At 43.9% G+C, this 13868-nt stretch overlaps 1 protein-coding gene across 3 annotated transcripts in view; it reads left to right on the forward strand.

Annotated features, from left to right (window-relative positions):
* scara5 (scavenger receptor class A, member 5 (putative)) overlaps positions 1-11790 on the forward strand; it is a 62122-nt gene extending 50332 nt beyond the window's left edge. For all 3 annotated transcript variants that reach the window (XM_060041096.1, XM_060041095.1, XM_060041097.1), the window contains 2 exons: positions 5146-5334; positions 8754-11790. In XM_060041096.1, the coding sequence (XP_059897079.1) occupies positions 5146-5334; positions 8754-8887 (323 nt within the window). In that variant the 3' untranslated portion in view covers positions 8888-11790. The remainder of the gene's footprint in view (positions 1-5145; positions 5335-8753) is intronic.
* Positions 11791-13868: the final 2078 nt, after the last annotated feature.

Consider the following 13868-nt stretch of genomic DNA (forward strand, 5'->3'; position numbering starts at 1 on the left):
TGTGTGTGTGTGTGTGTGTGTGTGTGTGTGTGTGTGTGTGTGTGTGTGTGTGTGTGTGTGCGTGTGTGTGTGTGTGTGTGTGTGTGTGTGTGTGCCTGTGTGGTGAAGAGAAAGAAAGGCAAAACAAACCTAACAGTACTACAACAGTCGATCAGACGTGATTCATTTGGTTTTCCAACTGGGGCCAAAGGGAGCTGTTTTGATAACTCTATGACATCCTCCTAATCATCCTTATCACCACTGTCCTCCTCCGCAAACTCTCCCAAGTGGTTTAGTCTCCATCCAAATCTTCTGAGGTCTGCCCGTCCACATGCCCACTCTCACGTGTGTGTGTGTGTGTGTGTGTGTGTGTGTGTGTGTGTGTGTGTGTGTGTGTGTGTGTGTGTGTGTGTGTGTGTGTGTGTGTGTGTGTGTGTGTGTGTGTGTGTGTGTGTGTGTGTAAATGCGTATTAATTTGTGTCCATACTTTCCTGGATTCATGTGCATAAATATATGTTTCCAGCAGCCACCGATTCACACGAAAAGTGCAGCACACACAGTATTTTTTGGCTACTCAATCTGTTGGATTGTTTTATGGCAAACAGACAATACACAACGTATTTAGCACAGGATTTTCTTTTTGCACAGTTTGTATGTGTGTGTGTGTGTGTGTGTGTGTGTGTGTGTGTGTGTGTGTGTGTGTGTGTGTGTGTGTGTGTGTGTGTGTGTGTGTGTGTGTGTGTGTGTGTTTGCGAGAGTGACTACACTGGGGCCCTCATGCCCTCTCTACTGTATTCTAATAGTAGTCTTGTTGACTCTGGAAAATACTATCCAAGAAAAATAAAATAGTGATAAGACAGAAAATGTGTACGCGAATGTCCCAAGAAGCCAGAGTCACTTTAGCATTCTTCTAGACCCCTACACCCTCACTTTAACACTCCCATGCCCCCCTTCACACACACATACACACACACAACCACATGGCTCAGGTTCTCAGTTCCACATCATCTGCAGCCCCCCATGTCCATAGGTCACCATGAAAGAGTTGGGCTGCACGGGGCCCTTGAGGGGCAGGGCCCCTGGGCTGCAGCGTAGAAGGGGTTTTATCAGACAATGGGCTTCATTTGGTTCCTTTGCCTCGGTATTTCTGGCTTTCTGCCTTTTTCCTCTCTTCCTCTCTTTCTCTCATTTCTTTGTTTTTTGTTGCGCATCAGAACGATAACATCCCGATAAAAAAAGAATACAAATGTTTTTGTTTGTGTTATGAGTTCTGTGTGTCCTTTTGTGCGTCCTTTGTTCCTTTACTCTAATGAAGAAGGGAAGAGAGAGACGCTGAGACGCACTTTACTGAACCGCAAGAAAGATTGGGCTCTTTATTGTGTTTTAGGGTGGGACGTTGTGAACACACGGCTCTAGTTAGTGTCTGTCTCTGCGCCATACACTCCACTCTCGTCCAGGTTCTCCTTCCCTCCCTCCTCCCTCCTTCTCTCCCTCTCTCCCTCCCCCTCTCTTACTCCCTCCCTCCCTGACTCCCTCTCTCCCTCTCTCCCTCCCTCCCTCCCTCCTTCTCTCCCTCTCTCCCTCCCCCTCTCTTACTCCCTCCCTCTCTGACTCCCTCTCTCCCTCCCTCCCTCCTCCCTCCTCCCTCCTTCTCTCCCTCTCTCCCTTCCCCTCTCTGACTCCCTCTCTCCCTCTCTCCCTCCCTCCCTCCCTCTCTCACTCCCCCCTCCTTCTCTCTCTCACTCTCTCGCCAGACAAACATTAGTAATATCAGGCCCAAGTGTCCCTGGCCCCGTTAAAGGTTATGAAAGCAAGTCAGATGGAGAGAGAAAAGTATTATAAATACACAGTATGAAGGCCGGAGGGAAGAAGTAAGGAAGTTGGGAAGGAAGGAAGGAAAGATGCACAGTTTGATTGTCATTCCCTCTCTGTCTCGACTCTCCTGTCCCAAAATATACAAAATCCCATCAAATATAAATTTAAGAGAAAGAATGAAAATGATTGCTATGAACTCAGAGCAGAAGTGTCCTGGTCTCATAGGACACTGGGAGCAAATAAGTAAGAATAAACTTTATTTTTAGAATAACAAGCTGTGGTTTATCCAAGGATACTGCTGGTTGATAGCTCTCCTCCTTCCTCACTGGAGAAGCAGCATTCTTTCACATCTATGCACCATTAGTTACTCTATGTTCTACCAAATGAGGAGGAAAGAAAAGTACATTTCGCATTTAGCCAGCGATAAAGGTATTTGGAAATCATGTGGACAAATTAAGGGGGAGTGTGCTGGCCTGTGTGTGTGTGTGTGTGTGTGTGTGTGTGTGTGTGTGTGTGTGTGTGTGTGTGTGTGTGTGTGTGTGTGTGTGTGTGTGTGTGTGTGTGTGTGTGTGTGTGTGTGTGTGTGTGTGCGTGTGTGTGGGTGGTTTCTTGGAAAGCATGTCCTACAGTATGTGCGGGAGCTGTCAGATTCCCTAGAGAAGGAATCAATTGCAAAGAAATATGGTGGGGCCCTTGCAGGATTGGACTCATATCTCTGAGGAGAAAGAATGGTATTTTCATAATAGGTCATTTGTCTTTGTGTTTTCATAATAGGTCATTTGTCTTTGTGTGTGCGCGCACTCGTGCCAATGTGTGTGTGTGTGTGTGTGTGTGTGTGTGTGTGTGTGTGTCTGTGTGTGTGTGTGTGTGTGTGTGTGTGTGTGTGTGTGTGGGTTTGTGTGTGTGTGTGTGTGTGTGTGTGTGTGTGTGTGTGTGTGTGTGTGTGTGTGTGTGTGTGTGTGTGTGTGTGTGTGTGTGTGTGTGTGTGTGTGTGCGTGCGTGTATCTGTGCGTGTATCTGTGTGTAATGTGTCCATGCTGGCCCAGATATATCTGCATGCAAAGATTTTCCAACAGCCACCAATGCAAACGAGAAGTACAGCACAGTCATTTTTAGCTCGTCAAACTTTTGGATTGCTGTTTTGCAAATATGCATGCATAATACGCAATATGTGCAATATGTAGCACATGTTTTCGGTCTGCAGTCAATTTAAAAAAATATTTGCGTGGAAGAAACACAAATTCCATAAAGATAGAGTTATGACATCTCAGGTATTTCTCTCCTGCACACACCTTCTCTCTGTCAATTAAACTTCATTCATCAAGAGTGATTCCAGTAAGCTAATCCCCCTATCAACCCTCAGATCCATCATAGCAGAATAAATCCAAAGTGTGCAGGAAGGAATGAGGACCGAAAAGAAAATGTGCTGGATGTTGATGTTAGCTCTCCTTCAATGTGTCATCCTGTGATGCTCTTGGATTGTAAGGTACGATATAAATCAGGCACGCCTCTACTGGAGGTACCATTGGAAAGCGCACAGTAATTTCTATATATTAACCCTCCACACCCTTTCCCTTTCCCCCAGTGCTATATATGTACAATGTGGTTCACATTAGTATCTCCCCCCACCCTCATGTCTGTTCCTTCATTCCCAGTCCTGGAATTCCACACAGGCAGGCCTCATTCGGGACTTTCCTCCTTCTCCTACTCCTCCTCCTCCTCCTCCTCCCCCCCCCCCTCCTCCTCCTCCTCTGCATTATCACTAAAAGTTGACTCAAAATGATCCCAGTTCTTTATATTTATGTTTTTATTTATTTAAACCCTGCAGTGAAATATTGATTATTTTAGAATTTAATCTGTGGTATCAACTTTATTTCTTTTGAAAGGTGCTCTGTCATAAAGTTAGATAACATACTTGATCTCTATCAGTATTCTGTCATTGTCCATCTATTTGTTTGTTTTACTTGTTCTTACCCTCATCCTCCTATCCTTCCTTCATGAACTCTATTATTTAAAATAAAAGAGAGAAATAGGATTAAGTATAAGAGAAAATGGCAAACATCACTCTGATACGCACTGACAAGTGTGTCATGTTATGAAAACAATAACATATCATTCCATGCTATGTAATGAATGACGACGGTCTAGTGAGAATCAGACGCGTGTGCATGCATGATGGTCTGATGAGGCCCACATCCTGTCTAGATAGTGTGGGCTTGGCCCTGCTTCTCCAGTATTTCATCATCCCGGCCCCGCCGCCGCTACTCAGGCCCCACAGCACAGAGAGCACTGTCCCAGAGATCAGCACTCAGCCAGTGTGTACATGTGTGTGTAAAGACAGGATGGGGAATGAGCCAGATAGTGCAAGACACATTCAAACACACACACACATGCACGCAATCACACACATGCACACACATGCAAACACATACACGCACAAACATACCAGCAAAAAACACACACACACGCAGATATGCGCACAGACTCACACACACACAGATTATGTATGTTGGTTACCACATGGAGACATGTCAACAGGCGGCTGTGATGCAGCTGCTGCACTGAGAATGATCCTTCACAATGTGTGAACATTTTCTGCCGGTATTGATTTCTTTCATTGTATGTATCTATAACACATACCTGCCCACCCGCACATACAGTGACCGTGTGTGTTCCTTTTCAATGTGTCAATATGTTAAATGTCATAAATGTGCGCCCGAAGTTCTTCCATTCAATTTAGAAAAAGGCGATAAGCCGTGTGTTGTTTTTAAACATTGATCGTGTGTGTTACAATTTCTAAACACAGGCATCACTCTGTCCACCAAGACGTTAGAATCTCATTCACACCTTCACACAGTGTGCAGCAGAATACACAGTATGCACACAATCTATCCGCACAACCAACTGGTTTAGGTCTGCAGATACAGGAACACTACACATTTGATCGAGAGGTACCCAATAGTAAAGAACAGGACAGGATTCAGCTGGGTTTTTCATAGTTAACTTGTTTCTCTAACAAAATCAAAGGCATTTTCAGTTGTTTATGGAAATGTTTTTCCATCGCAGCTTGTGATTATGTCATTTGGGCTTCAGTTAACATCTGAGCGCTTGTAAAAGAGTTCAGTCATGAGAGTCAAGGAAAATAAATGTCCTTGTTTTTATTGTCAAGTATCTGATACTAAATATTTGTTCCTGATAAAAGCCTGTGCGCATGCGAAAACGTGTTTTCAAATCACACATGGATTAGAGTATTATCCGAAATATGGGCACATAATCACGCAAATAAAAAGCTGTCACTGTGACAAACTTTGTGCAACTGTTCATCTTTGTGTGTGTGTTTGTCCCCCCCAGTGGAGGAACCTCTGGTGAGGCTGGTGAACGGCTCGGGGCCCCACGAGGGCCGCGTGGAGGTGTTCCACGAGCGGCGCTGGGGGACGGTGTGCGACGACTCCTGGGACCAAAAGGACGGGGACGTGGTCTGCAGGATGCTGGGGTACCGCAGCTCCACCGACGTGCACAAGACCGGACGCTTCGGACAGGGTAGGGAGCCCGGGGCCGACCGGACTGATTAGTCAACAACACCAAACACTAGTTAGTAGGTTGAGATGAATTGCATCGAGTTTGAGGCAAAACTCCAAAAAAAACACAAAATCAACTCATTTGAGGGGGGGGGTTCTAGAGAGAAGAATTGCTCCAAATTTGTACATGTTGCAGCACCGTCTCAATGTCCCAGTTCTGTTTTGCCAAACGGAGCCACTATTTACATATGTGTGCGGCAGCATTAGTAGCTCCATCATGATGAATGCAGTGTTTGAAATATGAATGGCATTTATTTGACCAGGAACACATGTAGTAAGCGGCGCAGAGGGAAATCCACATCGTTCCACTGTGACTTAATGTTATCAATAGATTCTAATGCACTTCTGTTCAAATGGTTTAGTCGACACACAACTCACCTAGCGTGATTAAGCGTTTGGAGCAAAAAACTATAATAAACAATTGTTTTTCATACACGTGTTGTGTGAAATCTTAATCTAATTATTGTGATGTTGTATAACGTATATACCGTGCACATCCACGGTGAAAAACAGGGCCTCGATTTCTACGCGTTGTTTTAGTGACAATTTTATGCAATTTTCTTCAGTGGGTATTTTTCACAATTCTACTGAGGTTAATATATACTTTTAATGGGGAAGTTTGGCAAGCTAAAGTGTCGTCAAGTTGTAGTCTCTGAGATCGTAGCCCTGTCTGTCTCTTTCTTCCTCTCCCTCCTTCTCACGCTCTCCCGCCGTCCTCGGCTCACCATGATGTCATTCGGTGCCCGCCGTGGAGGCCAAGTCATTAAAGCATGTCTGGAAAAATGTGATACTGAAGCGAAGAAAAGTTTGCCAGAGGAACATGAGTGCGATGAAAATATTCACTATCAGAAGCCGAGAGCCGTTCGCTACACAGCAATTCCGATATACATATATTTTATAATAAATATTGGAAGGAGTCGCACACGTCCGTTACAACACTGAAACTTGGCTCTCAATCTTGATACTTCAAAAAGCTTCTCCGTATAGTCTTTCCGAAGCCTCCCAGCACTCACTCTTCACGCGGTTCAGGTTTGTCAACAAGGAGTTGACAGGAGGAGTTGTTTATGTTGTTTACTCTCCTGGTTAAATAAAGGTCAAATAAATGATACCATGTTTGTACCATTGTCTTGCGTTCCATGGGCTCAGCGTATTTCACCTCCTATTAGCTCCTATATTACACAGAGGCATCGTTTGTTTCCGTATCCAACTCAAAGCCATCAAGCGACAGGAAGGCATGCAGGGCGTTGGCCCAACCTCCTGTGATCAGAACCAGGCGTGACAGTCCACGGAGAGCAATGAAGCAGAGTAACAAAGCAACCAACGCGCTCTCCACCGCAAGCCTGGCGCGTCGTCCCAGTTTTACCGGGAAGTTAATTTAAAGGCCATTAGGTCCTAATAAAACCACTCTCCTTTACTCCTCAAGTACCCTTCGGTTTTATTGTTTCTCTCTGTATGTCGAGAACTCACGAGATCACTGCCGTGGAACGTATTGACATAAACAAACCGTAAAGAATAATGAATTTGGTGAAAGGCTGACGGAGCCCCAGCCTGTACATCCATCAGCCGCTGTACCCCAGAGAAAACAGTGTAAAGGTCTGTGTGTGCCTGTGTGTGTGTGTCTGTGCGTGTGTGTGTGTGTGTGTGTGTGTGTCCCCCTGTGTGTGCCTCTGTGCCTGTGTGTGTGCGTGTGTACCTGTGTGTCTCTGTGCCTGTGTGCATGTGTGTGTGTGTATGTGCGTGTGTGTGTGCGTGTATGTGTGTGTGTGTCCAAAACAAACCCTGGCCACGTGCAGACCAGAACAGCTGGGCTTTATGCACAGCTACACCCGTCTTGGCTACTGCGGTCCCAGTGCCCAACATACCTAATACACACACTTACTCTCACACACACATGCTTCGCACCTTCCTCCTTCCACACAGCATAGGCCGTTCCTGTGAGCATTCTTCTGCCTTTCAGGCACTATTTTCAGAGTGACTACACAGTGTTTTGACACGTTACGTTTGTTGGAGTCCGTCTTGGAATCTTGGAAGCTCTGTAGGAGTATTTTAATGTAGTGGAACGTATCCCGGCTGAAACAGGCAGCACCGGGAACACACAAACACACACACACACACACACACACAATTTAACTCTAGCTTGCTAGTGTAACGGAGGGAGAAAAGTCCTCCAGGGTTGACCTCACTCCCAATGCATGAAGAGGTCATAACTACCGAACTGAATGGCTATAGCCGTAAGAGTGTTCGCCTTCCAATCCTAGGGTTGCTGGTTCGAATCGTCGCAATCACGTATGCGCTGTGTGCACACAAGTTTCAGTGCCTGGAACTGTTCATTGCCAGAAGAAGGCCACAGTTATCCAGGCCTCTCAGTTAGAGCTATAAAGCTGTAGGAACCATGGAGCCATAACTTCAGTTGGAACCTTTGTGTTTCCACTCACAGTTCGTCATGATGATGATGATAATGGTGGATAATGATAATGGTTATCCAAGTCAGGGCACAAACACACACAAGTCAATCGGTTTAATGACAGGACGTGGTTCACGTTTCGTTTTTTTAAGTGGCGCAATTAATCAATGTCTATTGAGAAAAATATCATCTGTCGCTGGTATTAGTGTGTCATTACTTGCGTGTGCAGGTTACTGTATCCGAACTGTATCCAAGTGAGGCACCGCAGGGTTCCTCAGATTTAGGGACCTTAAAACTAAAATGAAGATTTGCAAGTGAGTGCCCTACTGAGATCCATGATCCATCAACCTTTGGACGGATGGCCATGTAATGTCTACCAATGAAAGAAAAATGTATTGAAGGTATAATGTTAACCCTTCCCGCATCTCTCTATTGTGTTCCAAGTGGCTGTTCCTGTAAGGCACAAATGCAAAACCTCCAAATCCATTTTCCTCCAATTGTGTATGGATCCCTCTTTTCTCACGGATACGTAGTAAAGATCCACTTTCGCTGTAGAAAAGCGTGCATGATTAACAACTGGCCCTAGCCCATTGGTAATTTAATATTCAGTTGTTCTTTGGTCTTGATAAATCCAAGACATTTCCAATTGGATTTGGAAACAAAGTAGCGAAAATATTATGGAAGAAATTTAGGCAGAATTCTTGGAATAATAAAAATACATATATCTGAAGAGGGGTTGCCTGAACTTTGGTCTATAAGATGATGTAGCAAGGGAGTGTTGTGCACCCAAAAACAGAGGGATCAGAAGAGAGGACGGAGGAAAAAAGGACTTTACTCACTCCACTCCTTTCATTTTAAACGCTGATCCGTAGATATTCAATATTCAAAGGAAACCTAGAATACCTTGAACAACCTATCATGCAAATAACTTCCAGTTGCATTAAACCACAGATCTTTTCTGGTTCTTCTACCTGCAGGTACTGGTCTGATCTGGATGGACGACGTCGCCTGCTTTGGTACAGAGCTCAGCATTCACCAGTGCAAGTTTCCAGGCTGGGGGAAAACCAACTGTGGACACGTCGAGGACGCCGGTGTGACATGCGACACTTAGCATCCTCCTAGCGACTCACAAAGCACCTCCTCAAACGCCTGCAAGCTTCCTACGAGCCACCTAGCTCTCTAAGCTAGCTTGTTGGCTGCACTATAGCTTTACAGACATTTTTACACACTAACTTGCTAGCAGCAGCATTAACCTTTACCATTCAAGTGTTATTCAACTTGATGAAGTACTCACTGTCACAAGTTTTGACTCAGTATATTGGCTGCAAACGTGTACCACTTTGAAGCTGCCTTATGCGACACACCAAAAGCGCAAACTCTATCCTTTGTGTCCAGTATTTGTGGAGGTGTTGCTGGAATCTGGGCTTCTCAAGTTGTCTAAGGACCATTACGTGGTCCTTCCGTCAACAATGTTGAAACACCTACATAGATAGAAACTCAAAAGAAAATGCCTTGATAGAACAGGCTGTCGTTTTGTCTGCAACTAATTTCACCAGCATTATTAGGCTATGTTATGAATGGCTTTTGAACTATTTTTGAACTCTCACCTTACCTACGCAGGCTCAGCCAAAGCGTAACACATTTTTTTCCTTTCAAATGAACTTCAATAAACCCTGTGACAAAGTAGATCTGGCACATGGAAACAGACATTGTTTTGTAGAAGGGGTGTCGCATCCTTTTATACTCCGAGAAGAGGAAGGTTGATTATGACCAGATGGACACATGGACCGCTGCCTCGTACGATTTACTACTGTGGGTCTGTCAGTGTCCTCTCTGTCTGTTTCTACAGCCCAGTAGTTGATCTGAATGAACGTTGCGCATCCCCCCCCCCCCCCAACCCACTCCTGACAGAAAATGGAAACAGAGCAGACAATCATTTGGCCGAATTTTATCTCTCACAGCAAGCCTTCGCTTTTATGTCCCCTGGCCATCCAAGAAAGCTTGCAGCCTTTTCCTTTTTGCACAGTGCTGCTTTCATAGACATGGTCTTCCAGCCAAGAACAACCAAGTTTCCAGAACTCAAGAGATGACACTAACGTCTTCCTGTTTCTCTCGTCTTTAAAGGCTTCAAAGGGAAATGTTAAGATCAACATAGTCTAAAAGGCCAGTGATACATGTTGGACTCCTGATGGGTGATATGCAGTGTTCATAGACCCTTCTTTCCAGTTGCAAAGACAGTTCTGCAATACATTAATGTGCTCCATAGCTGCCAAAACAAAGGCAGTGCATTGCGTAGTACCAAAATACTATCCATGTACTGTACATTGGATACAGACATTGGTTGTTTGATGAAGACATACGTTTACCAATGATTGTACTATTGACACATTAAGAAGGAATTGCATGTGTAAAGCTCGACTGAAAAGTTTAACATTGGGATGACAGTTGACCATCAGTTGTAGAAGCCTTTAAAATCAGCAAAAAACTAAAAATATCCTGTTTGAAAACAGAAAACTCATGGATTTGCCAAGTGTGTGCCTTTTTTCCATTTTAAATACCTACTAAAATGCTAGTACCTGGAGTAGATACAAGTAGAACAAGCTAGCAGCAAAGTGTACAGTCCACTGGCAGCTGTGACACAGTCTGAGTGCCTTTTTCAACAGACAAAAACAAACGGTCATGTTCATTGCTGAATTCACTCATTTGACACAGTGTAATGCGTGCTTACAGTTTCCCCACTTTTTTACGGATTGTGTTTTTGGGAACCAGATGACACAAACAAAGGGGGAAATAAGGGGTCTGATATGTGACCTCTGACCTCTGTCCTCTTCTTAAGATAAGAAGGCTTTGACTGTGGAGCAACAGCTGGGAAACCCTCCATGTTTATCGGCACTGACAGCCAAAGACACCGTCCCGCTCTGCCTGTATATTTTCCAACCTCCCATCCATCAATTCCTCTTAGGGTGAAAATAGATTTTTACTAAGGGTTACTAAGGTGTATGTAGTTTACGCCCATAATAAGTGTCAGTCGCAGTTCCAGGTAGCACAAGGACAGTAGATGTATCGGTCGTTTTATAATAGATACTGAATGCACATCCTATGACATGGCTGGGGAAGTACTGTGGCCATCGTCCATTGTTTATCATTACTGTCGGTCCACATTGTTTCAAAGACAGCGTTGTGAACTGCTTATGTGTCTTCTGCCTTTTTTCAATGTTTTTAAAGATATTATACAAGTCTATTGGCTCATTTGAGGGAATGGGAAGAGATTGGGAAGTTTTTCACAGAAGTAATGGTAACAATGTAATCTGTAGTACGCACTTCTTAATTCCCAAGTTAATTTCCATTCACAAAGATGCATGTGTTTGAAGGAAGACTTTCATAGCGAATAATGTATCCACACATAAAAATAATGCTTTGATGGGATTTACTGATTTGTCTGACCTCTGATCCTCGCTTTGACCCCCGATGTATCAAATTACCGAAGACGCTTGGACAGGGGCTTTGAAGATGAGATGCATAAAAGGCCTTTGAAATGGAAAATACCACACATTGCTGATCGCCAAACTAAATCACAGTGTTCCTAACTGTTCCAATGTGTACTTCCTTTGACCAATATTTGAGTGCCCTTGGGTTTTTTTACGATTGGATAATGGGTCCTTGATTTGTATGTCATTTGGATTACGTTGACATGTACTACTACACCCTTGGGACGAATGTGTCCAAGAGTATTCTATACTGATTTATATATATGTTTTCATGTTTTCATGTTTGCATTGTGCTGGTCATAAGAGTTGAAATAGATATGCAATATCTATTGATAGATATGTACAGCATGCAAACAAAAAGAAGAGTAAATCATTCAGTGTTACACTATTAGGTTCATTGATAAAGCATTGACGTTTATCTCCAAAAAAATAATACACAAAATGCTTATATTTTGATATCTGATTTGTACCATATAGATGCTGTAATATTCACTGTTGAAATAATAAAACTTTAGATTTGTTTAAACAGGTGGGCATGCTTATTTCAACAAATGGAAATTAACTCCACACATTATCTAAGACGTCAGCCAAAGCAGGTGACCCGAAAGACAGGGAGTCAACAAAGACTTGTGCGTCTGTTTTTGGGTGTGCGTGTGTGTCTGTGTGTGTGTCTGTGTGTGTGTGTGTGTGTGTGTGTGTGTGTGTGTGTGTGTGTGTGTGTGTGTGTGTGTGTGTGACGGCACTGGGCAGCGATTAACTGCTATGAATGTTTCCACATGCTGTGGAGAACATACAGAATGTTTTGTTTGAGGTTTAGGTAATGTGACATGATGACACTGATGAAAAACACAGGTGACGTCCGAAAAGGATATAAAACCAGGGTGACCTTGGTCAACACTACTATAGTACTTATTATTCATTTGTTATTCATTATGTAATCCATGATGTACTGTAAAATGAATAGACATGGGGTTATGTCAACAAAACAGACGGTGGGATGCTGGGCAGATTTGTAATAGTTTGTATAGGCCTCAAAATGTTAAAATGTTACTGTTGATAGTCATAGTTGATCCATTTATTCCATTGAACACCACTCAAGCGGTATAAATCCATAAATACTTTTTTGGTGTGTTTATAGTTCAGAACAATAATATAGATAACATAAGATGTATATATAGGCTGATAAATAGGTTAGGGTGATTGCTTGTTTTTTTGTGTACGGAAGGCTATGATCTGCTACACCATGAATTGGTACGACCACAAAAGGTAAGAGTATCTGTTAAGGTTGACTGTAGTTGACCTTTCGACACCTCTCACTGGAGTTGTAGCAAAACCCCCGGGGGGATATTAATCCACAACATACCCAATAGGGGTTAGATCCCTTGGGAACACAGATTGAGGAGTAATTTAGGCTCTCCCAGGGAGCTAGAGGAGAAGAATCTGGTAGGGAGGGGGTTGACTGTGGATCAAGTCTTTGACCTTGTTGTCATTGGCCTTGTTGTCTTTGAACTTATTGTCTTTGACCTTGTTGTCCTTGCCCATGTTGTTGCCAATGCAATATCATATCTTCACTCACACACGTCTGCAAGAAACGTTATCATTGGAACAACATGTGAAACCCCTCCTTGCTCTCTGTTTGACCTGACATGACAACAGGCTGCGGCTCAAGCAGCCCATGCATCTTCCTCACCCGGGGTCCTTTTCCCTTCTTTCTTGTGTTGTTTTATTAGCGGTCTTGAGGGGAGTGTTACCCACCCAGCCTTGTTCTATTAAGCTCTCCCACAACATGTGGTGGCAGAAACCACCCACCCACCCAACCATGATCTCATTTTCCCTTGGAGGGAGCGTGCGATGAATGACAGGGGGAACGAGAGAGAGAGGGTGTGTGAGACACGGACACTAGAGTCTCCCCCTCCACGGCCGTTTATCAACCAAACCGCATTCTCCGCTGCAGACTCCTGCTAATGATGAAATGCTTGTACCGCCATACAGAGACTCTTTTTTGCATTTACTGTAGGCTGGAGGGCAAATGCCCATCTGATGAACACATGTCATGTGGTAAATCTCGTGGTATGGCATTGTAGCAGTAAATACACAGAGGTAAGTGTTTATTTGTAGTAAATCTCCTCTAAAAAAGAACACAACATATAGAAATACGGTACTGAATCTGCTTCTTATATGTCAAATGGCCCACTGTGTGTGTGTGTGTGTGTGTGTGTGTGTGTGTGTGTGTGTGTGTGTGTGTGTGTGTGTGTGTGTGTGTGTGTGTGTGTGTGTGTGTGTGTGTGCGCTTCATATTTCAATGTATTTATGTGTGTTGCTGATTCCACCCAATTGGTTGGTTGGATGCAGCCATTGTATCTAGCTCAAGTTCATGGGCTACTCCTGTTGCATATGTCTGGAAAAGGGATGGAACGGTCAGATTATCATAAAGCCATCGCATTAGGTGTCCTTGGACAGTCTTAACCTGGCCAGAGGCAAGGTGAGGCCAGGTTAAGCAAGGTGAAGTGTAGAGAACAGACCGACTTTACCACACCTATGGGCCTATTTTAATTCACTGCCTTTTGGCTTGTCTGGTTGATACAAAATGACAGCACGTTCTTG

This window comes from Gadus macrocephalus, chromosome 21 (genome assembly GCF_031168955.1).
Source record: "Gadus macrocephalus chromosome 21, ASM3116895v1".
Taxonomy (NCBI): domain Eukaryota; kingdom Metazoa; phylum Chordata; class Actinopteri; order Gadiformes; family Gadidae; genus Gadus; species Gadus macrocephalus.